This window comes from Argopecten irradians, chromosome 12 (genome assembly GCF_041381155.1).
Source record: "Argopecten irradians isolate NY chromosome 12, Ai_NY, whole genome shotgun sequence".
NCBI lineage: Eukaryota > Metazoa > Mollusca > Bivalvia > Pectinida > Pectinidae > Argopecten > Argopecten irradians.
Genome location: NC_091145.1, coordinates 35,089,813 through 35,115,864, shown reverse-complemented (window position 1 = coordinate 35,115,864; position 26,052 = coordinate 35,089,813). Strand labels below are relative to the sequence as shown.

At 35.8% G+C, this 26,052-nt stretch overlaps 1 protein-coding gene across 1 annotated transcript; it reads left to right on the top strand.

Moving 5' to 3' along the window:
- The first annotated feature begins 34 nt into the window (after positions 1-34).
- On the top strand, positions 35-17,343 carry LOC138304751 (F-actin-capping protein subunit alpha-like). Its single transcript, XM_069245005.1, has 10 exons — positions 35-165; positions 3,091-3,154; positions 5,779-5,830; positions 6,683-6,746; positions 7,561-7,631; positions 8,786-9,001; positions 9,654-9,738; positions 12,016-12,087; positions 12,791-12,853; positions 14,046-17,343. Exons 1-10 carry the CDS (start codon positions 127-129, stop codon positions 14,190-14,192), a joined length of 873 nt encoding a protein of 290 aa, XP_069101106.1. The 5' UTR covers positions 35-126; the 3' UTR covers positions 14,193-17,343.
- Positions 17,344-26,052: the final 8,709 nt, after the last annotated feature.

The following is a 26,052-nucleotide window of genomic DNA, read 5'->3' as shown; positions in this document are numbered from 1 at the left end:
GTGTAGTTCTAATTTTGTATTTTATTAGAAATAATATATGTTTGAAAATAATTGAACGAGCGAGCAATCTGACAGAAAATGAGATTCCCATGATCCGCTAGAAGGCGTGACTGACAGTCGAGCAAAATGGCCGATTTCGGTGAACCCATCTCCGACCAAGAGAAGGTAATTTCTTGTAATTTTGTTATATCTAAGGATGCAATTCTCAAATTTGTTCAGTCATTTTGTAAATATGACTATTTTCATTTGATGAAGAAGTATGTTTGATATATCTGAGTTGTAATTGATGCTAAACGTCCATAGCGGTTTGTGATGATAATTTTCTTGATCACTTCCGCTTTCAATACTGGTGTAATCACTACATTTTGTGAGGGGTCAATCGCCATGTAACTCTAGACAGTGAGTCATCATTAAATTACAACTCGGACACGAGCCTTATATGGCATTATGATCTTCTGTTAGGTCTCGGATTATTTGACGTTACTGCCATTAATATACATATTACCATTGAAGCCGAGGACAGGAAGTAAACGAACTAATGACCAATGCCATTGATCTCTATGTCAATGTCATCATCACAAATAGATCAGCTTGAATTTAATTTTAAAAACGACAAATACATTACATAAAATAGAGCACACAAAACGATTTTCACCTTGCAGACTAAGTAATGTTGAAACAAAAGAAACTAAGTGAAATAATATATATTATATATGTGAATCTAACTTGCTATTTTGCTTTATTGTGTGATTATCTAATGAAATAATTTTGAGGAAAGATAAAAGTTTCTGCTCCTGTTTATGTTCATCCTAAAGGAAGTCAGTGGGGTGACTGTTTTGCCACACCCTCGGTACTCCAGGGGTTATTATCACTCATAGTTTAACTGGAGGCAGTTAATTAGGAGAAAATAACTGACCAATCACAACCCTACAGAAACGTCCTTTGGAGATTACAGAGAGAATGACAGTCAACTTCAAAGCAACACAGTCAACTGTGTGCACAGTGTACGATTATACAATTCCTTGTTTATTTGATGTTTTGTACATCATTTAAAAGATCAAATTACCTGTATTCTGGTGCCTTCAATTTTACCGTCCAATAGGGATGTCACGGTTCATGTTTTTTCAGCTCGGTTCGGTTTCAACTTTTTTTGATCGGTTTTCGGTTTTTTCGGTTCGGTTCAGGCAAATCTCAATTACACTTTTTAAGTCTATTTTCTATCAAAAGCAAGTTCTGCTTTAGATTTAAAGATGGTATATCACTTAAACAAATGTTTTTTTTTTTTTTTATCAAGATTTCACTTCTAATTAAAAACATATAATTTATTGCGCCCTGAAAAATAATCCACAGCACTATATCCTATATACATTGAAGTTCTAAAAGTGCATGCAGCAAAGAAATTCATTAATTATTCTATATCATTTTGTGTCTTAATTAGACATATAACACGATTAAATACCAATTTTTGTTCAAATATTGAGTATCATTTATGATCTCTCAGCAGTGGAACATCTTTAAAAAACATAATTGAACATTTTCTTATCTTTTTAACTCTTTCAGTACTATTGACACATTAATCAGTCACAGAGAGATATATGTCCTCGTATCCTTTATGATACATTATTTCGTCACTAAAACTTTTCTCGTATCCTTCATGACGCATTATTATGTGATGATTGACATGTGAAAATCGTAAGTTTTACCGCAAATCAATACATCGGTATTATCCCAGAAAAAAGTGTTTTTAAAAAGTATTATGCATTGGAATCATAATAGAGATAAACATTATTACGTACCAGGTGCATGTTCAATCGTAAAATGGTTTAATTCACGGAATATTGGCCGACGGAAACGCGATTGTTTACAATCGGCAACACAATGGCGGCTTGATTTAGCTGCCGATATTCTGCGGGATTAATGTTATCGGAAAAATACATAATAAAAAATTATCAATTATAAAATATCAAACATTTAGTGAAATATATCATTTAGATATTATGTATGTGAAAAATCATGTCCGAAGACAGCAAAAAACGATCGTCTGAATGACTGAACTTGCACACGTGTTACACATATATGTCGGTCAACAGGTGTATTTCTCGGGATTCTGACAAACAACTTCGCCGTATTTTCAATGAAATAATCTGCAATACACTTTATACACGTAAATTACAGGTATTATAGGACAGTTATTTTTTTAATGAACCGAACCGAAACTTAGAGTTATCGTACCGAACCGAACCGTACGGTTGAATTTTTCGGTTAACCGTATTTTCGGTTAACCGTGACACTCCTACCGTCCAAGGATGGATATAATGTCATTGAAAGTAACCCCTGGAGTAGTGAGGATGGTTTTGCGCATGGCATTGTCAGTGTATTGTGATTTAATGGAAATCCAGATTAGTTGATGTCTTTGGTAGTTTGCTTCAGTGAGATAATACTTTATCATTACAAAGACATATATTAAAGTGCAACCATCTCCCACTTTGACTCATTACACACAAGGCAGCTATAGCGTCATTCAAATGTTAACTACGTACACATACAAGTAATTTAAATTGTCCTCCTACTAATTAACCAAGTAGGATATCTTTTATTCTTTTATTATGAATAGGAAAAACATCTACATTTATTGAAAGGTCAAATAAGGAAGAGTCTTCTTGCAAACCATATTTTGATAGAAATTACAGTTTCTATCACATGATAAAAAAAATGATAAGAGTAGTTTTATGTGGATCAAATATTCATGTTCCTCCAATTATGTTACAAGTTGAATCTGGATCCAAAATGCATAATTTTATATGGTAGTATTCAGTATTTATCCTGTTCTATATATACATTGGTTCATATAAAACACAATGAAGGTCTTATCTGGGTCCTGAATCTGTCCATAAGTTTTATTGTCCATATATTTAAGTAGTTTATGGTTATTTCATCATCTACTTAACAAAACCTCCAGTTTATTTTTTAAGCAACTTTATCAGTACCGGGTATATAAATCAGTATATATGCTGTATGTCTGTATTTTTCTTTAATAAATTTGTGAAATTTATAACTCTACATGTGTGATATTCCTCCTCTCTTTTGTAGATAAACATTACAACAAACTTTATTCTTCATGCACCTCCAGGGGAATTCAATGAAGTCTTTAATGGTTTGTATTAATTTTTTCAAAGTCAAAGACATATACATGTAAACCAACTTTCTTTCATGTGCAATTTACTTTCGCGAAATACGCTAAATACGCTATCCAAATAATTTTGCAAAAGTTGATCTCTGCTAATTAATAATTATTAAATAATTTACATATTAAATGTAAATTCTAACATATTTTCATTCTGCAAAAATTAATCTCAGCAAACCTGTTTTGAAACTGAAACCGCAAAATTTAATAGCCGTGTTTGAAACTGAAACCGCAAAATTTAATAGCCGTAAAAAAGGGTGGTTGATACCATCTTTATTGGTGTGCCATGGCAGCATTAAAGAGAATGACACCATCTTTATTGGTGTGTCATGGCAGCATTAAAGAGAATGACACCATCTTTATTGGTGTGTCATGGCAGCATTAAAGAGAATGACACCATCTTTATTGGTGTGTCATGGCAGCATTAAAGAGAATGACACCATCTTTATTGGTGTGCCATGGCAGCATTAAAGAGAATGACACGATCTTTATTGGTGTGCCATGGCAGCATTAAAGAGAATGACACCATCTTTATTGGTGTGCCATGGCAGCATTAAAGAGAATGACACCATCTTTATTGGTGTGCCATGGCAGCATTAAAGAGAATGACACCATCTTTATTGGTATGTCATGGCAGCATTAAAGAGAATTACACCATCTTTATTGGTATGTCATGGCAGCATTAAAGAGAATGACACCATCTTTATTGGTGTGTCATGGCAGCATTAAAGAGAATGACACCATCTTTATTGGTATGTCATGGCAGCATTAAAGAGAATGACACCATCTTTATTGGTGTGTCATGGCAGCATTAAAGAGAATGACACCATCTTTATTGGTGTGCCATGGCAGCATTAAGAGAATGACACCATCTTTATTGGTGTGCCATGGCAGCATTAAAGAGAATGACACCATCTTTATTGGTGTGCCATGGCAGCATTAAAGAGAATGACACCATCTTTATTGGTGTGCCATGGCAGCATTAAAGAGAATGACACCATCTTTATTGGTATGTCATGGCAGCATTAAAGAGAATGACACCATCTTTATTGGTGTGTCATGGCAGCATTAAAGAGAATGACACCATCTTTATTGGTGTGCCATGGCAGCATTAAAGAGAATGACACCATCTTTATTGGTGTGCCATGGCAGCATTAAAGAGAATGACACCATCTTTATTGGTGTGCCATGGCAGCATTAAAGAGAATGACACCATCTTTATTGGTGTGCCATGGCAGCATTAAAGAGAATGACACCATCTTTATTGGTGTGTCATGGCAGCATTAAAGAGAATGACACCATCTTTATTGGTGTGCCATGGCAGCATTAAAGAGAATGACACCATCTTTATTGGTGTGCCATGGCAGCAGTAAAGAGAATGACACCATCTTTATTGGTGTGCCATGGCAGCATTAAAGAGAATGACACCATCTTTATTGGTGTGCCATGGCAGCATTAAAGAGAATGACACCATCTTTATTGGTGTGCCATGGCAGCATTAAAGAGAATGACACCATCTTTATTGGTGTGTCATGGCAGCATTAAAGAGAATGACACCATCTTTATTGGTGTGCCATGGCAGCATTAAAGAGAATGACACCATCTTTATTGGTGTGCCATGGCAGCATTAAAGAGAACGACACCATCTTTATTGGTGTGCCATGGCAGCATTAAAGAGAACGACACCATCTTTATTGGTGTGTCATGGCAGCATTAAAGAGAATGACACCATCTTTATTGGTGTGCCATGGCAGCATTAAAGAGAATAACACCATCTTTATTGGTGTGCCATGGCAGCATTAAAGAGAATGACACCATCTTTATTGGTGTGCCATGGCAGCATTAAAGAGAATGACACCATCTTTATTGGTGTGCCATGGCAGCATTAAAGAGAATGACACCATCTTTATTGGTGTGCCATGGCAGCATTAAAGAGAATGACACCATCTTTATTGGTGTGCCATGGCAGCATTAAAGAGAATGACACCATCTTTATTGGTGTGCCATGGCAGCATTAAAGAGAATGACACCATCTTTATTGGTGTGCCATGGCAGCATTAAAGAGAATGACACCATCTTTATTGGTGTGTCATGGCAGCATTAAAGAGAATGACACCATCTTTATTGGTGTGTCATGGCAGCATTAAAGAGAATGACACCATCTTTATTGGTGTGTCATGGCAGCATTAATGAGAATGACACCATCTTTATTGGTGTGTCATGGCAGCATTAAAGAGAATGACACCATCTTTATTGGTATATATACCATAACATCATTAAAGAGAACAAACCATCTTTGTTGGTATATATACCATGACATCATTAAAGAGAACAAACCATCTTTGTTGGTATATATACCATGACATTTTTATAGAGAATGATACCATCTTTGTTGGTAAAAGTTTTTATATCCAACTTGATGTAACAATGCAAGTGTAGATTAGAGAAGAAAATCATATACATTAGAGTAATATAAAAACATGTATTCCTGTTTACCTGTTTAAGTGTTTTCATCTTTAGTCTTGAGAGAACCTAGAGATGCCATAATCCTATAATATTCTAGGGCGATAATGAGTTTATAATTTTTTTTTCAGATGTGAGGATTCTGCTGAACAATGATACCTTACTGAAGGAAGGAGGATCAGGGTAGGATTACGGTTTTATATTTGATTACTCTCAAACCCCTATATCCTTTTTATGTCACAACTAAATGTTAGTATTCATGATAAAAAACTGTTTTGTACCTCAGACGTACAGAAATGTCCAAAAAATATTTTTGAGTTGATGACAGATGTGAATCTAAAAGTCTGCTAGCTATATATAGCTGATTGGTAAACGATTTCTAGAAAGAGTTTTTATAATGCTACATCACCTCACTATCATATTAATTTGATTTTACAATGTTTTTAATCTTTTGATCATCTTTTGAAAAGGATATACTGAACAGTAGCACATTTCCTTTCAAAGGAGTAAGGGAAATAACTTGTAGTACCAATACATTATGCTCTAGGGTTTGCAAGAATTACTTAATTAATGAACTATCAAACAGAAACACCACAAGCTCATGTTATATGTCCTTTTAAGTGAATGATGAATGAACAGACATTATTTAAAATAAATGTTTTCACAGAGCCTTTGTAAATAGTTTATTAATGATCAATGATCTTGTTCACAGAGCCTTTGTAAAACAGTTTATTAATGATCAATGATCTTTCCACAGAGCCTTTGTAAAACAGTTTATTAATGATCAATGATCTTTTCCACAGAGCCTTTGTAAAACAGTTTAATTAATGATCAATGATCTTGTCCACAGAGCCTTTGTAAAACAGTTTATTAATGATCAATGATCTTGTCCACAGAGCCTTTGTAAAACAGTTTAATTAATGATCAATGATCTTTTCCACAGAGCCTTTGTAAAACAGTTTATTAATGATCAATGATCTTTTCCACAGAGCCTTTGTAAAACAATAAATTAATGATCAATGATCTTGTCCACAGAGCCTTTGCCCAGTACAATAAGGATCAATTCACTCCATGTAAAGTAGAGGATTCAGAAGAACAGGTAGGTTTACTCTTGGCTGCCTTTGACTCTCGTGTATGAGTGAGGTTAATGTTATTTATAGTAATGTCAGAGAGGTTGGACCTCTTCTTGTTCTTTTATGAATTTAAGATGATGATTTTATATTGTTTCAAACAAGCCCTGACAAAACCCTCACAAGCTTGTATAAAAAATGCAGGTCAGACAGGATTTATACTTGTAATAATAACTTTAACAAACGGTTGTTTTGAATAAACCTTCACCTTCCATATAAAATCTATTTTTTGCATACTCGAGTAAGAACCCTGTGCGTTTGACTGCCGATGTAATAAATCTATTGACCCAAGACTTACGAATGGAAGGCAGGACAGTATAACTGTGAATTTGCTGTTAGTGGACATATCTAGGGATTGATTGTCAAAATGCAGGCATATAATATGTGTATTGCATGAATGATTACCACATTGTATCACTCACATCTGAAAACACATTTATGCTATTCTAAATCAAAGACTAGACCAGCTGCCCATTATAAAATTTCAGGGTTGAATGAGTTAAAGATTACCAAGTACCTTTAAAGGCAAAATTTTGATTAAGTAATATCTCCTAATAAAGCCATACAAGTATAATATAGAAATTATTATTATTAATTTTGTGTGGAGGAACTTTTTGTGATCATATATACTAGTGTCTTGAGAAGCATGGATAATCATACAAACAACAGAGTGTATGGCGTGTATCTAGTTATTTACCAGCACTTCATCATCTCCTGGGTAATTTGATTAAACTTTTTTTGCTAAATGGTGTGACATTTGATATACTTTCCATTGTTTTCTAGGTTTTGATATCTGAACATGGTGATCTAGGAAATGGTAGATTCCTTGACCCAAGAACCAAGAAATCATTCAGGTTTGTGTCATTCAGAAGGAGATATATCAATGAAGAATGGGGGAAAACTGCAATGTTAATTATATAAATCTAGGTTGTGAAGAAAGGTTGGTAGGGATGAGAGAATATGATGACCTTCAGTCTTCATTCTTATTTATCCTCTCATATATAAAGGCTACCAAGCCAATGTGGCATCACATCAACAGAAATATTGTGTCCAATCAGTATGACATAATCAGTAACATCTCCTATTGTGTCCAAACAGTATGACATAATCAGTAACATCTCCTATTGTGTCCAAACAGATATGACATAATAAGTAGCATCTCTTATTGTGTCCAAACAGGTATGACATAATCAGTAACATCTCCTATTGTGTCCAAACAGGTATGATATAATCAGTTACATCTCCTATTGTGTCCAAACAGGTATTGTGTCCAAACAGGTATGACATAATCAGTAACATCTCCTATTGTGTCCAATCAGTATGACATAATCAGTAACATCTTCTATTGTGTCCAAACAGATATGACATAATAAGTAGCATCTCTTATTGTGTCCAAACAGGTATGACATAATCAGTAACATCTCCTATTGTGTCCAAACAGGTATGACATAATCAGTAGCATCTTCTATTGTGTCCAAAAAGGTATGACATAATCAGTAACATCTCCTATTGTGTCCAAACAGGTATGACATAATCAGTTACATCTCCTATTGTGTCCAAACAGGTATTTTGTCCAAACAGGTATGATATAATCAGTAGCATCTTCTATTGTGTCCAAAAAGGTATGACATAATCAGTAACATCTCCTATTGTGTCCAAACAGGTATGACATAATCAGTAGCATCTCCTATTGTGTCCAAACAGGTATGACATAATCAGTTACATCTCCCATTGTGTCCAAACAGGTATGATATAATCAGTAGCATCTCCTATTGTGTCCAAACAGGTATGACATAATCAGTTACATCTCCTATTGTGTCCAAACAGGTATTTTGTCGAAACAGGTATGATATAATCAGTAGCATCTCCTATTGTGTCCAAACAGGTATGACATAATCAGTAACATCTCCTATTGTGTCCAAACAGGTATGACATAATCAGTAACATCTCCTATTGTGTCCAAACAGGTATGACATGATCAGTAACATCTCCTATTGTGTCTAAACAGGTATGACCATCTGAAGAAAGAGGCTTCTGAATACCAGGATGTAGATGGCGACCGGACAGTGGAGCCATGGAGGTCAGCGATAGAGAGTGCATTAACAACTTATAGAGACGAACACTACAAATTCGGAGTAGTTAGCGTTTACGGCAGTGCACAAGGAGGCAATATAACCATTATAGCCTGTATTGAAAGCCATCAATTCCAGCCCAAAAATTTCTGGTCAGTTCTTCAGTCATCAGATTTCCTGTGTTGTATTTGTTGAAACTAAATGAAAACATGATAAAGCTGTAGCTTTAAATCTTAATTTAATGATGTAAATATAACGCAATAATCAACACATTTAGGTTACTCAACTGCATTGTAAAAATTGGGGGGAAATGAGGGGCGCTTGATAGGACTAAATTTGGACTAGTCTTTTACAAAGTTATTGCACAAAGTTAGCCATTAAGCAATTTACAAAAGTAATCAAACAAAGAAACCTACACAGCTTTCATAGCTTCTGTCTGCATTTGAAGCGAGGTTAGTGAAATTGTGACATCAGAAAATTGGGGGCGGCTCTAACAGGGAGAGGGTACTTATTTGGTTGAATACGGTGCTCATATAAGTAAGGTTTAACTTGGTCATGCTGTACTTGTGTTAATTAGGCTTGACTTTATGTATTATGATGTCAGTATGGAGAGAAAGCATATTTTGAAATAGAACTTATCTTTGAAAAACAAAATATCTTCATTCCCATTTTGTAAGGTATGTACATTGAATAAAGGGTAAAAAGTTTAATAATGCATTAGAAAAATGATGACATTTTAAAATGTTAGCATAAGAAAATCGAAGACAATTTTGATTTTTATGATTGACCTATCGTTGTCTATAGGAATGGACGATGGCGATCCCAATGGTCAATGACATTTCCCAGCTCTGGTGGAAAGGTGGACCTAACAGGAGTGTTTAAAGTTCAGGTGGGTCAGAGGGACGCTACTGGGGGATATTTCAGGATGAGAGGGAAGCTACTGGGGGATATTTCAGGATAAGAGGGAAGCTACTGGGGATATTTTAGGAACAGAGGGAAGCTACTGGGGATATTTCGGGGTAAGAGGGAAGCTACTGGGGGATATTTCAGGATGAGAGGGAAGCTACTGGGGGATATTTCAGGATCAGAGGGAAGCTACTGGGGATATTTCAGGATCAGAGGGAAGCTACTGGGGATATTTCGGGGTCAGAGGGAAGCTACTGGGGAATATTTCAGGATCAGAGGGAAGCTACTGGGGATATTTCAGGGTCAGAGGGAAGCTACTGGGGGATATTTCATGACCAGAGGGAAGCTACTGGGGATATTTCAGGATACGAGGGAAGCTACTGGGGGATATTTCAGGGTCAGAGGGAAGCTACTGGGGGATATTTCAGGGTCAGAGGGAAGCTACTGGGGGATATTTCAGGATCAGAGGGAAGCTTCTGGGGATATTTTAGGGTCAGAGGGAAGCTACTGTGGGAAATTTCAGGATCAGAGGGAAGCTACTGTGGGAAATTTCAGGATCAGAGGGAAGCTACTGGGGATATTTCAGGATCAGAGGGAAGCTACTGGGGATATTTCAGGATCAGAGGGAAGCTACTGGGGATATTTCAGGATCAGAGGGAAGCTACTGGGGATATTTCAGGGTCAGAGGGAAGCTACTGGGGGATATTTCAGGGTCAGAGGGAAGCAACTGGGGGATATTTCATGGTCAGAGGGAAGCTACTGGGGGATATTTCAGGATCAGAGGGAAGCTACTGGGGATATTTCAGGATCAGAGGGAAGCTACTTGGGATATTTCAGGATCAGAGGGAAACTACTGGGGATATTTCAGGGTCGGAGGGAAGCTACTGAGGAATATTTCAGGATCAGAGGGAAGCTACTAGGGATATTTCAGGATCAGAGGGAAGCTACTAGGGGATACTACTAGGGGATATTTCGGGGTCAGAGGGAAGCTACTGGGGATATTTCAGGATCAGAGGGAAGCTACTGGGGGATATTTCACGATCAAAGGGAAGCTACTGGGGATATTTCAGGATCAGAGGGCAGCTACTGGGGGATATTTCAGGGTCAGAGGGAAACTATTGGGGATATTTCAGGGTCGGAGGGAAGCTACTGGGGGATATTTCAGGACCAGAGGGAAGCTACTGAGGGATATTTCAGGATCAGATGGAAACTACTGGGGGATATTTCATGACCAGAGGGAAGCTACTTGGGATATTTCAGGATCAGAAGAAGCTACTGGGGATATTTCAGGATCAGAGGGAACCTAATGGGGATATTTTAGGATCAGAGGGACGCTACTGGGGATATTTCAAGATCAGAGGGAGCTACTGGGTGATATTTCAGGATCAGAAGGAAGCTACTGGGGGATATTTCAGGATCAGAGGGAACCTACTGGGGATATTTCAGGGTCAGAAGAAGCTACTGGGGATATTTTAGGATCAGAGGGAAGCTACTGTGGATATTTCAGGGTCAGAGGGAAGCTACTGGGGATATTTCAAGATCAGAGGGAGCTACTGGGTGATATTTCAGGATCAGAGGGAAGCTACTGGGGGATATTTTAGGATCAGCAGGAAGCGACTGGGGGATATTTCAAGATCAGAGGGAAGCTACTGGGTGATATTTCAGGATCAGAGGGAAACTACTGGGGATATTTCAGGGTCGGAGGGAAGCTACTGAGGAATATTTCAGGATCAGAGGGAAGCTACTAGGGATATTTCAGGACCAGAGGGAAGCTACTAGGGGATATTTCGGGGTCAGAGGGAAGCTACTGGGGATATTTCAGGATCAGAGGGAAGCTACTGGGGGATATTTCAGGGTCAGAGGGAAGCTACTGGGGATATTTCAGGATCAGAGGGAAGCTTCTTGGGGATATTTCGGGGTCAGAGGGAAGCTTCTGGGGAATGTATAATGTAAAACCTGTCAATACCGGACCTTATCTAATCTGGATACTACTGTATTAATGTTTAATTTTATGACTGTTCCTTCTTAATTTTATGGTAACAATAACTTGTATATACGTACGAGCCAAATATACTGCTCCCAAGGATGTTTATCAAGTTTAACAAGTTATACTGAATGTGTTTTGTCTCAAGTTTTATTTGTTTATTCTGTTATTATGAATCAAAGAAAAGAGTGGTATATTGGGTCAAGGGAAACCCTATTGACAGTTACTAAATTATAAGCAGTCCTATAGTTACACTTGTGTTGATATTTTGAACAGGTACATTATTATGAAGATGGTAATGTACAACTAGTGAGCTCTAAGGAAGTGAAGAAGACACTCAATGTAACGGTAGGTGACCACTTATTTACATTGCATTGCTTCTAGTGGGTACCATCTTTGTAGGTATACATGTCGAAAATACGACAAGCAATACTCGTATATATCTGTTCATAAACTTTTTAATGTTAGTGTGTATTTAGAAAGAGAACAGCCAACAGATTTGTGAAGTGTTGTTTCTAATATTTCAGTCACCAATCACAATATCTTAATTTTACATACAATTAACATATATTGTGTTATGTAGAGATAACCTTATACTGTGCTGTGGAAGAAAACGCTCTTATTGATTATAAAGGGAAAAAAGAAAAGCAAGCCAGAATCAAGAAATCAGTTTGTTCTGTTTTCCTTCAGTTGTGATGGAAAGTTGATGAACCTGTTCAGGATTAAATAGAGTGTTAATTAAAAGTTGAATATGATCAGAATTTAATAGATTTTTAATGGAAAGTTGAATATTATCAGAATTTAATAGATTTTTAATGGAAAGTTGAAAATGATCAGAATTTAATAGATTTTTAATTGAAAGTTGAATATGCCCAGAATTTAATATATTTTAATGGAGAGCTGAATATGATCAAGATTTAATAGATTTTTGAAGAAAAGTTGATTTAATCGATTTTAATGGAGAGCTGAATATGATAAGAATTTGATGGATGTGTATCATATATATGAACTACAAAGATGAAGTTGTAATTTTTGTTTATATTTTCACTAGAGCGAGCAACAAACAGCCAAGGATTTTATAAATTTGGTCCAAAACGCGGAGGAGGAATATCAGGTTTGTTTGCTGAAATGATATACAATGAAATTTCATTCATTCAAATTCAGTAAGACTATTATTAAACACTTAGACTTGGTATTAATTATATGTGCTGAAATGTTCATACCGAAAAATCAAAGAGAGTCTTTATTATGCTATTCATAAATCAGAAATTACACACATTATGAGAGTTATAAAACTTACATGCATAGATTATAATTTTACAAAATTGAAAAATTAAAAACATTTTGTATAATTTTACAAAATTGAGGAATTAAAAACATTTTGTATAATTTTACAAAATTGAAGACGAATTCAAAACATTTTGTCAGTATTTCTGAAAATCATGATATTCACAGTTAAGAAGTTACAGTATTTATTTGAAATGTTTCATCTTAACATTCATAAAAAAAACCACAAACAAAGTACTTCGTAATGTAACAAAGTCTGTTTTGTTACTAATGCTTTTTATAAACACCTCAAGCTCACATATTTGTTGTTGACTGTTTCCCAAAAATGGGAACTTTTCAATAAGTTTCAGGAGAAAAATCAACAAGTCTTAAGTGAACCAATAGTGGCATAGAAAACTAATCATGAAGATATTTGAGTGTCAGTTAATGAGATTCAACAGTATATTGTAAATTGTAATGATCTTTTCACTGTAGAATTACTGTGTTATTATGTTGTTGACTTAAAGTGAATAGTCGGGCAAAGAAAACCAGTCTAAATGTGTTCATTGGCCTTCCAAAAGTTCTCACATATTAATACGACGGCCAAGTTCTGCTTAGTTTCCCAGTTCTGACCATTAAAGTAAAGAAAAATTGAAAGCATTGAAAGCGAGGCTGCGTGGAAATGTAACCACGGACATAGTGAGCCGGGAGGACGTTTTAGAATTTTCATACTTTAAATCAATTTCTTCGCACGCAGACAGATTTTGACGAGAGATTTTATTTTTCCATTTCATAAGAAATTATACTGGATACATTCACACCATTTTTACCGACTTTAGCCATCCTTGCCCGACTGTTCACTTTAATATTGTCATCATGAGCAATTTGTACTTGTACTTGTACAAAGTGTCGTATATTAGCATATTGGAAAAAATAAAATAAAAAAAAATTGTTCGTTTTTACAGATTATATGTCAAGTAGAAAATGGTTCCTTTTTAGATTTTTTTTGTTATTTTGAAATTTGTTTTATTCCTCCACAGAATGCCATAGGTGAAAATTACCAGACCATGTCGGATACAACATTCAAAGCTCTTCGTAGACAGCTACCTGTAACGAGGGCCAAAATAGACTGGAACAAAATAGTGGGATATCAAATAGGAAGTCAAATCAGCAAGAACAAAGCATGAGAGCAGTGAGTGTGTGCATAGCAGAAATGAAAATGGCTGAACTAGGCAACGACATCGGCTATATACCAAGGCTTGCCAGATGGAAATGGTAGTGACACTGGTATGTCAGGATTTGGGCCACAGGAATTGGGCGCACAAAACTTTCCATAATGTTTTGATGATTGGCAAGACTGGCTTCAGATATGTTCACCACTGTGATATTTAATTAATAATGATTCTCTACCTATATATGTATTACATTAACAATGTCGCCCTGCAAAAACAACCCTATCCAGCTGTGGTTGGAACCAAATCATGTTCACATTTATTAGCTTTTGGGAATTTGTTTATCTTTCAATAACTGACTAATTTGCACAGAGTATGATTTTACATTATGGTATATAAGTGATGTTATTTAAGTGCAATTTTAAGGATTTTGTGTCCTTTATCCATGTAACTTTGAGCATTATATTTTGGGAGAATTTCAATTGAATGTCCGTTGAGATTGATTTGCGATTATAGACGTACATTCATCAGTTACATAGATAGCCCACTGTTAAAGGTGCTTTACAGGTATTTGGAGGCCTCCTTTCGATGACTTGTTTAGTCATTGTCCTGTAGAAGGCCTCGGGTGAAGTCTATGTTTGATTTGTTGAAGTAGATTTGACCTTGACATCATCCACTGAGAATTCATTTAATTTCAGCTCTAATTTATTAAATGGTTTATATTTCCTTTTAAAACTCAATCCATGAGATTACTGACTTTTAGATTACACCTAGATATAAATAACACCACACTGATTATGTAAGATATGGGAATGAACTTTATCGTACTGGCATAAACTTATCATTTTAGAATGACCTTGATAATTTAGGAATGACCTTTATCATTTTAGAATGACATGATCATTTAGGAATGACCTTGATCATTTTGAAATAACCTTGATCATTTTGAAATAACCTTGATCATTTAGGAATGACCTTGATCATTTTGAAATAACCTTGATCATTTAGGAATGACCTTGATCATTTTGAAATAACCTTGATCATTTAGGAATGACCTTGATCATTTTGAAATAACCTTGATCATTTAGGAATGACCTTGATCATTTAGAATGACCTTGATCATATTGTCATGAACTTGATCATTTCATTTTAGAATTACCTTGATCATTTTAAAATAACCTTGATCATTTAGGAATGACCTTGATCATTTAGGCAAACCTTGATCATTTAGGAACGACCTTAATCATTTATGCATGACCTTGATCATACTCTATAACATGAAATTAATGTCGTGTTTCAAGCCACGAATAGGAGATCCATGAATATTTCATGTTACACAGTATATGAATGACCTTGATCAAATAGAAATGACCTTGATTATTATTGCTAATTTTGGTGCAACTCTTGTTATCATGCAAGATCCATTAGACTTTTTTTCAATTTTAGAAATACACATATTATGATACAAATCAACAAATGTATTGAGACCTGTTACTCAGTTTACAACAAGCTGATTATATTAAACAATGTATAAACCTTATTCTATTACTTAAAAACAATATGTCCTTACTTCTAGAAATAATTTGAAGTTTAATCGATATGTTATCATGTATAATACAAATGATTTTAAAATTAAAACTCAGTAGCATTTTGAATGGCCCTGGTCATAATTCTTATGTCTCAGATTTTGTATATTATGACATCAAATGAGGATGGATATTCCCAATTATTTCTATGATAAGCAGCTTTAGTGCTAGGGTGATTCAACTAAAATATTAAAACTCTTAAGTAATTTGTACACAATTGATAATTCCTGTAAGGTTATTCTGTATATAATCCAAATCTAATTATAAAATGATGTATTGTACAAAGCGCTATTTTTGTATGTATTGTCTTAAAGGAACAAGTCCCAGGTAATTCCATTCATTAACTGTAAACCAACCATCTTTAAGCGGGTACGGAGATAAACGTTCACGAATTTACTGTGAATGAGAAATTCTCGAAAATATTTTGCATGCAAAAGAAAGTTGGTTTTCAGTACCACCTGCATGGTACCGACATGTCACAGCTTCTCTACCCTGTTTGTACGGAAATCATAAATAAATGGTAAACTAGCATTCCAGACCAATGAACACAGGTATCGTAAGGATTTTTTTTTGTCGCTAGAACAATGGATATATTTCTTGTTACTAGTGTAAGAAACATTGCTGTCTACAGTACATGTGTATCAAATTTTAATGTAAGGTGTATTTTGTTTTGTACAGGGACATATTTGTCAAAGTACCTAGTTTCATATCTGTTGTACTTGATGCTGAACTCTTAATACTGAAGATAGAGTATTAAAGAATACTTTATATTCAAGAGTTAGCTCCCTTCGATTACTGTTTTAATAAAAACTAGACAAACATTTTTTCAAGTTAACTATTCAGATAGAGATTGATTTCTGTGTATGATAGCCGCAGGGTGCTTAGAATATCCTGACTTTATACTAACTGATTTTAAGGACTGTTCTTCATGTTCAGGTTACTGCTGATTGAGATACCACATATTTAAGTGGTACAGTGTATCATGCTGGCAAGCTAGTTAAACAGAATTATTACTAATAATTTAACCTTTCAACTGGATTTTGTTCCATTATCAATTATTACACCATTATCAAATCTGCTTTAGATTTTCTCTTTATTATGATAATTTGTTACTACTAGACAAGTTCTGTTATGCCAGTATCCTGTAATAAAATACCTATTTGAGAACTGTAAGGTTAGGATATTGTGTCTAGGGTGGTTACATACCTTCAGTACCCTGTAATAAAATTACCATACAAGAACTGTAAGGTTAGGATATTGTCTCTAGGGCGGTTACATACCTTCAGTATAACAAAGAATGGAAATGTTCCTTATAGAATCAGAACCAGTGGAATTTAGATATCTATTTTTCACTGTAAGCTTTGTCATGTGTTGTCGACTGTTTGAATGTTTTAAAGTCGGCTGATTAATGAATGTTTATTTGACTGATGGTTTGAGATTCATTTTAGGGTAAAACATTCTGCACTAACTGTTGGTAGTGAAGCAGGACAAGAGATTTGTGGGGTCAGCAAATGGTACCTAGTGTATTTAGGACTTCAGCAATGTAAATCTTTTTAATAAATATAAAACAAATTATGAAATGTGCTTTCTTTTCTGATTTTTGCCCTGGAATATGAAGTCTAATGTACATGTACGGTGGACTCTATCTTTGTTAACTGGAATCTGGTCTATTCAGTACTTTCAAGTAATTAAGTCATGAAAATGTATTCATTGTTTTGATCTGTTTAATCTGGACTATTTTGTAATCTGGCCGTAATTTGATATCCCACTTCTATACACATCGTGACATGTTAACCTACTCGTTTATATCAGCATTGGTTATATGAGTTTGGAAGCAAACTGATATTCATCCATTTGGAGAAAATAAAAAAGATGAATCAAGAGTCTACATATAGGCCAGTTCAGAGAGAGCCCAAAGTATATGTACAGTTGTTTGTTGGTGGAGGAAAGCCGGAGTACCCGTAGAAAAAAACCAAATACCAACAGTCAGTACGTGGCAACCGTCCCACATAGGATTCTAACAAGCTTGTGGTAATAGTTAGAACATTTTAACCTCACGGCCATCGGGGCAAGACCGTACCTTATCCAGCGGCTTCGCTAAAACAGTCCTGTATAGGACATGTATCACAGACTCGAAGTCACCGGATTGCCATATCGCACTAAAACAATCACCGAAGTGCTGTATATCATTTCCTCGTTAGCTCTCTAAAAGTGAGAAACGGAAATTAATATTCATTGCCGACAGTAAATGAGTAAAATTACGTAACAATGTTGCAGATAAAATCTTTGGAGAGTGATTTGGTTGTGCCGGGGAGGCAAAACAACAAAGCAGGCCATAGAGTAAGCACTGCTAAATCTAGAAAACTTCATACGGGAATTTGGCAACATATTTATATTAGTATGGACAGGTACTTGTGACCTGGGAAGAAAAAGATAATATGGACATATTGAACTGAGTGACTTGCTGCCAAATAATATAATCGTTCAATACGACTTGTTGGTGAAGCTACAAAGGGAAAGTTTCCGTCGCGATATTAGAATGCCCATAATATTCGATGTTGACATGGAACAAATAAGGATAGGGAGGCGCCAAAACCACAACTGGAGGACCAAAAAGTTCTTAAAGACAGATTAAAAGAACTAAATAGGCTTATACGAGATCTCAACACAGAAAATAATCAGGATACTCCAAAACTGTCTCTGGATTGAACAAGGGAGGTGAAAAGCAATCTAAACCGCTACAGAGAGGTTATATGCATCAAGCAACTATATGATGTGATCCATACTAGCAATTTAATCTGCAAACTTCGGTCAACAAAAATTGAACTGATGATTTGGAAATTTACTGTAAATAAAAAGACAAGAGTAAATAAACCAGGATGACTATAACGAGGGTAGATTTAAAAAGAAAACGTAACGGTAGCGATGGGGATTTCAACAGTCCATCATGTGGAGTAATAGTAAATTCAGGCAAACAGTCGCTAGGTCATGTGAAATGTGCGAAATATGTTATCCGTTTAGAATGCACAAAGCTCCCAGCAAGCACTTTAAGAGCTATGATTGAGGGCGAATCTGACGGAAGACTAATGTGGTTTGCCGTGTATGCAAACAACTTTCCTCGAATGACCATTAATTAAGGAATATTACAAATAAAGATTATTACAGATAAAAGGCTGACGGATGTAGAAAATAGGTTAAAAATCATAGTTCCAGAGAATACAGAAAGTCTGACACAGCCCATGAAGGGAACTATCCTAACAGAAGTCAAAGGGGACCTAGGTCAAGTGGCGTATGAAAGACTGAAGGAAAGAACGGATCAAAAGCATAGAGAATATTGAATCTGATACCGTGCAGCTTTCCAGAATGCGCAAGCGAAGATCCTAATAAAAGGAAAGAAGAAGGTGAGAGTAAACTAAAAGAATTCTCAAAGTCTCTCGGTATTGAAGACTTAAAGTACAAACATGTCATCAGATTTGCAGAAGTCAGTTAAAGTTGTGTTTACAGACAAGGAGAACAAGGAACTTACTCGAAAATTGTCGTAATCATTCCAACCACAAACCAACCAATGTTCAAGAAATTAATAGTGGCAAGAGTAACACCGAAACAAAGGCAGTCACATAAGCAATTATGGAAAGAACTAAGTGAAAATCAGGGATGACAAAGTAGTCACAATAGGCAATAAAGAATCAAGTAAAAGCGGCCATGGGAAACAAACACCAAAAGTAGGACCTAAACCGACAGACCCATTAAAGAAAGTAAAATTATAGAATAGGTTCATTAAGCAATGTATTGGTATGAGACTCCAATAAGATAAACAAGCATGCACATTGAAATCAGACTTGATGAGTGGCAACTGTGCTACCTCAGGTCTTACGTTAATATTAACACGCATATTGTTTCACAGGAACTTTGGATTGTGTTGTGAGAATGATCCAGGACATGGGTTAGACCTGATGAGTGGAAACTGTTCTACCTCAAAAAACCTAATGGATCAATCAAACGACATCGACCCATTCATGGCACAAACTATTGTGGATGAGAAATGTGATGAAGGGAACATATAGAATACTGATAGTTTTTGTTTATTTGTTTGATCAATTAACGTCCTATTAACAGCTATGGTCATGTAAGGACGGCCTACCATTTATGCAGTGTGTAGCGTGTGTGAAGTGCGAGGTGCGTGTTTTGGGAGACTGCGGTATTTGCATGTTGTGTCTTCTTGTATAGTGGAACTGTTGCCCTTTTTATAGTGCTCTATGGCGATATCGAGGAAGAATTCATGACTCCTGATTTCAAGGAAATGATGTGGTTTGTAATTTCAGTAGTAAGCGACAAAGGGAAGGCAGAGGAATTGGATCATTTTTTCTCCAGTTTATTTACAAAGGAAAATATCAACTCTGTGTCAGATATTGAAAACATTCTCGATTATAGAATAAATCCTCTTGAGAACATCGACATCACTCAGTATACAAAAAATATCCAAATTAAACACTTAAAAATCACAAGGACCAGATGAGATGCATCCAAAACCCTTAAAAGAAACAGCAGGGAATATCGGTACACCGTTATCAATAGTATTCAAAAAGTCAACGAGAGAATCTTACCAAATATCTGGAATAAAGCAAGTATCACACTACTATTTAAGAAAGGAAACAAAAAAGAAAAACATAAAATTACAGACCTGTGAGCCTAACAAGTTTGATATTGAAGTGTCTTTAGTCTATTTTAGTGAATCGGCTAAGCAAACAAATCGTTCAAAGAATGGATGAAACTTTGCATATGGCTTCTTTAGGACATAAGGTCAAAGGAAAAAATGGATCCCAAAACATCACGGCCTCAGGCGGCCGCTATATTGATTTTCCCAATGGCCGCAAAAATCCACCTTCTGCGACCAATATCTCACGTTCTATATTAGCTAGACCCCAACTTTAAACGTCTACAATTTGGCGAGCTTTATTTGTATATAATACATATAAATGACCATATAATAATATAATGATTGGCTAAGCTGACTCTAAGTAAATAAAACACAAGCAAATACACTGAGTATTTATATTTTGTAGCGTTTGATACAAAATAATTCTATTCTTATTTAATTTTCAAAATGGCCGCCAATCTGAAATCAAAGATGTCTGACAGCATTAAATCAAAGATAAATGAATTAAGCGAAACGGCTGATAATTTCTTAAACATTACTTTAAAGCTTAAGTCCTAAATGTTAATAACTTCTGTAAATATTACACTTAGCATTATTCTCTGAACCAATCTGAATAGATGAATTAAATGCAAACGTATATTTCCATTAAGCGTGTCGTTTATAATCCCCGATGTCGTCCGCTGTTGGCTTTCACTACGGGTTTTAGTAATTATTTAATAATTTTATCTTTTCGGACAGGTATCGGATATTTAACTCTTTCAGTGTACAACGGCTTGAAAACATTAATATTTCATATCCATTTTTTTTTACTAAAAGATGATTATAGTTCTAGAATCATATTTTACCCGATAGCAATATTTGTCATTATGGAAAGAACACCCATACAAAATCTTGTATTAATGCTTTAACTCTAAAAAAGAAGCTTTGGCAGAGACTCTTTAACACAAAATGTAAGTTCATATTTAATAAGTAAAAATCACAAAATGCTCTATGAAATCGTTTATATCATGTAATTGGAAATAACCTTTCATGAAGAAATCTTCAGTTCACCAGCACAATGTTTGGTATACCATACACTGTCTACAAATGCAAGATGTGTCAATATCTGATAAACTGTAGCGAGCAGAATGGGTATTTCCGAAAGATAAGATACAAATTGTAAAGAACAAAACCAATTGAGGATCATCTCCTTTTTTGATTGTGGAATGTAAGATATTATTTTCAGCAAAAATTGAAATATTCATTACGATATAAGAATATATTTTGGCTACAGCAAGAAAGCATCCAATGCTTCAAATGATTTATAATAACTGCAACTATTCAAAGCATATGGATGATAATCTCACACCTCTATTCCTGACCACTGCAGGGAAATTATCAGAAAATATCTAAGCGATATCATTTTGGCAGTCGTCCGAGAGATACTTTGTGTGAGATTCACCTTATCATTAGACCTGCAGGCGGAAGTACTAAATACAAGGATACCATTTGGGATTCGTCTTCTAAAGGAGGCTTCATGGAGGAGATGGCCGCTATTATATATTGCATAACCACGTTCATGCCAGACCGCCAACCTTATCCCAGGAATATGATGTGGATTCAACGGAAGATATTCCCTCTGTTGTTAATAATCAGATAACATGTCAGGGAAATTGGTTCGATGTAATTTTCTGAACGACTCCCAACAACACCAGGAGACTCTATTTAAGAAAGGAATTCATAGGAAGGTTTTGTCGCCAAAGCTTGGATGTCTACCTCGTCTGACATAACCCCTTGTGGTATGTCTATCAAATTCACAGTGGTGGTATTAGAGTTAACCACATACAAGTCCTTGTGAAGATAGGCATAAGTACCTCTATGTCAAAACGTTACAAACGTTAGCTGAACCTCCGAGCTAGAACTCCCAATTTTATTACTGGCTTAGGAGAGGAAGATGGCGAAGGAAAGAAAGATGATGATGTTGAATTAAGAACAGATGTGAATCGTTTTGCTAGCAGATTAGTATATGCAAGATAAAGCCACCTTAAACAAGCAACCGTCAGAACATTCATACGGCACCAAGGACTGGATAAAAATAAATTGTAGCGATGGAGATAAGAAGAACAGTAAGCCTTCAAACTGATTGCAAACAATGGTGATGATAGAGAATATAAATGATATTGGGACAACATAGACAGCAAACTAAATAAGTGAGATATTGGTCATTTGGAACCTTGACGAATTTAGTTCTGGTTGACGTCGATGTATGACAAAATTAGGACCGATTGTGCTATCAGGAACTTAAGCACGTTCTTCAACCCCAGCTCCTCAAAGAAAGTATACCGGTTGCCGTGGGAAAGTGCAAAGTATATTGCCAGCCAGACATCTGGAAAAGAGAAAAAACACTAAAAGGAAATACTTTCATCAACTTTGTTAAAGAATAAATAGGGATGACAGACTTCTGTAGAAGGAATTCATACAAACACATGAGAAAAAAGGTGGATTGTGTTCTCAGACACCATTAGGTGAAATGTGTGTCTACATGTTCTCAAGTGGTTATGGATGATTTGACAGTTCTATATGAATAACACTGTGAGGAAGGATTTGAAAAGAGGTAGACGATGTATTAAGTTTTGGTAGAAGATACCAATACCCTAGAATGTAGGAATGGGAGTTCGTGTTTCCTGCACGTTCAACTTAAAAACTATTGTTAACATTAGAAGTAATAGGTGGTGACAAGAAATCAACTGTCAAAAACGGTATAAGTGACAATGTATGCGTTGAGTGTTATCTGCAAATGGCAGAGTGATTTGGTCAATCGATGTTGACTTGCGACTTTGAAGTTGTTCCGGTTGAGGAGACGATCCTGTAATGACGCCCGTAGAGTTGCGATTCATGAATTTATTCCAATATTATTCAAAGCATATATTAATATTTTAAGAGTGTTAATTTGATTTTTCCACTTACAGAGCAAAATACGGAAACGACTCTTTATTTGAAAGGCCATATTAGATTTCAAAATGGCGGTCATGTTGAAATAATAATAAAAAAGTATCAAATGATTTATGTATCAAACGATACAAAAACGTAAGTACTTTCACTATATTTGTTTGGAGTCAGTTAAGCCCATTCGATGCATTATATATAAAGAACAAGCTCGCAAAAAGAAATAAATACAAAAATGGCGGTCCTTCTACATGAAGTTTAACACTACCACTACCAGAATATTTCTAAGTATTGATGATATGGGTGTAGAAGTTTAAAGTTTGGCTCTAGCTGGTATAGAAAGTGAGTTATGGGTCGCAGAAGGTGGTTTTTGGCGGCCATTTTGAAAACCAATATGGCGGCAGCCAGGGACCGTGATTTTTTTGGTCCCTGATTGTGATTTTATTGGTTTAACGTCCTATTACAGCCAAGGTTATGTAAGGTCGTGCCAGGTTTGTTGGTGGAGGAAGGCCGGAGTACCCGGAGAAAAACCACCGGCCAGCGGTCAGTACCTGGCAACTACCACACATGAAGATTCGAACTCGCAACCCAGAGGTGGAGGGCATGTGGTAATATGTCGAGACACCGGGCTTTTTTTCTGAAACCTTATCTCCCAAAGAAGCCATATGTAACGTTTCAGGCTTTCTTCAAACTTTGAACGATTTTGCCGAAAAATCGACCTTAGCCGCTCCACTATTATTAGGGATTATATTGTCAGGGGGTCGAATGTGTCTTGGTATGCGAAGGTTTAATTTGGTATGCTAAGCAAATATGGCGTCGAATGGTCCACTTCGAGCGTCAACCTTGATCGGGAAAACACTCATGTCTCTTCTATGCTTCATGCAACACTCTTGTATATATTGCGTTTTGGAGACAAAATGATTGCAGTTTCTTAAAGTGCAACAGATCATTACTGCCCTCACTTAAATAAAAGTCTATTGATGAAAAACCATGCAATTTACACATAAAAACAGCACCTGGGCATGGTACAGGACTTTGTTTGGCTGAAAAAAAAATTGTGGTTCGATAGAACGGTTGTATGACAGAATCCTGTAAAAACACCTATAAACAATGTTTACGCTGTTTCCTTTGTGAGAAATTGCTGAATTTACAGTACCGATTATTTCATTTCGGTGTACGCAACCGTTGGTATGCGTAGTCGTGGACACCACCAGTTTTGATATTATGAAATTTAGTGTTTGACTTCTAAACTCGTATTTTAGAATATTTTAGTAACATGTTCTTTACCAAAAGCTAATGCTGTTATATGTAACAGATGATCAGTTTTGGTAAAAAAAAACCCAATGAACCTATCTGTTGCAGACACTTAGTATGTTCCATTTTTTGGAATCCCCCCGCCCCCGAACTTCATACACACTACACTTCATAATACAAGGGAAATTAGTTCGATGGATTTAGATCATTTCTGGGCTCTAGAAAGCAAGGGTAGAGGTGAATGGAGTGAAATTGGATAAGGAGGAAGTGGAGAGTGGCGTCCCTCAGGGAAGTGTATTAGGTCCCATTCTCTTCCTAATGTATATCAATGACCTACTAAATTCTGTTAGAAGTAATAACATCAAACTCTTCGCGGACGATAAAAAATTATGGAACCAGCAACAATATAAAAAAGGAAGGATTCAAGAGGATATAAATAAGTTTGGAACTTGGTCAGAAAAATGGCAGCTACGTTTTGATGTTTCCAAGTGTAAAACTCTGCACTTCGGAAAAAAAATTAGGCGTTACATTTTACACTGAGATGAAATTCAGCATTCACGCTGAGGCCGAACAGGTTGATTGGATTGATACGACGCACATTCACAGTTATGGATAAGGAAATGTTTATACCAATTTACAAGTCACTAATTAGGTCACACCTTGAATATGGGGTAACAGCATGGTGCCCAATATTACGGAAGGATATTATGGAACTGGAAAATGTACAAAGAAGGACAACAAAACAGGTTAAAAGATTACTAAAATACTTGGAATTCCAAGGCTCCAGTATAGAATAATTAGATACGACATGATTCAGGTATTTAGGATTCTCAATAAAATTGACGTAACAAGTGTAACATCAGGAGGTCTATTCATTCAAAATGAGGACAACAGAACATGGGGTGAGAGTTAAAAGCTCAAAAGAACCAACTCATGTGCGATTCGAGTTGTGAATGTGTGGAATAGTCTTTTGGAAAATGTCGTCAGTGCAGAATCACTCAACGCGTTTAAAATCAGCTGTTGAAATTCAGTCCTGATTGCTACTGATGATATCTTGTCAGGTCATAACTGCCACAAAAAGATATGGTTTGGATGTAATGGAAACAGTATACGTGTAGTACATCCATACTATACGCGTAATTTAAGTAATATGGTACATGTGTATATAAATAATAGACAGAAGAAAACACAGCTTTAAGTATGGACAGTTATTTTTAACTTCTAATTAAGTATGTGAACATCTATGAGTGTGACTCAGCGATGTATGTGCAACCACTGAAAATTCAAGTGACTGAAGTTTAAATTGAGGAGGTCAAGAGGTATTGGTGCCTATATAGACCGAAAATAAGGTAAATCAGGTAAACTATCAAATGTCTGAACATATTACCCGTCTCACTTACGACTGTTACAACATATGACAGACGTTGATAAATCTATGATGGCGACCTACTAG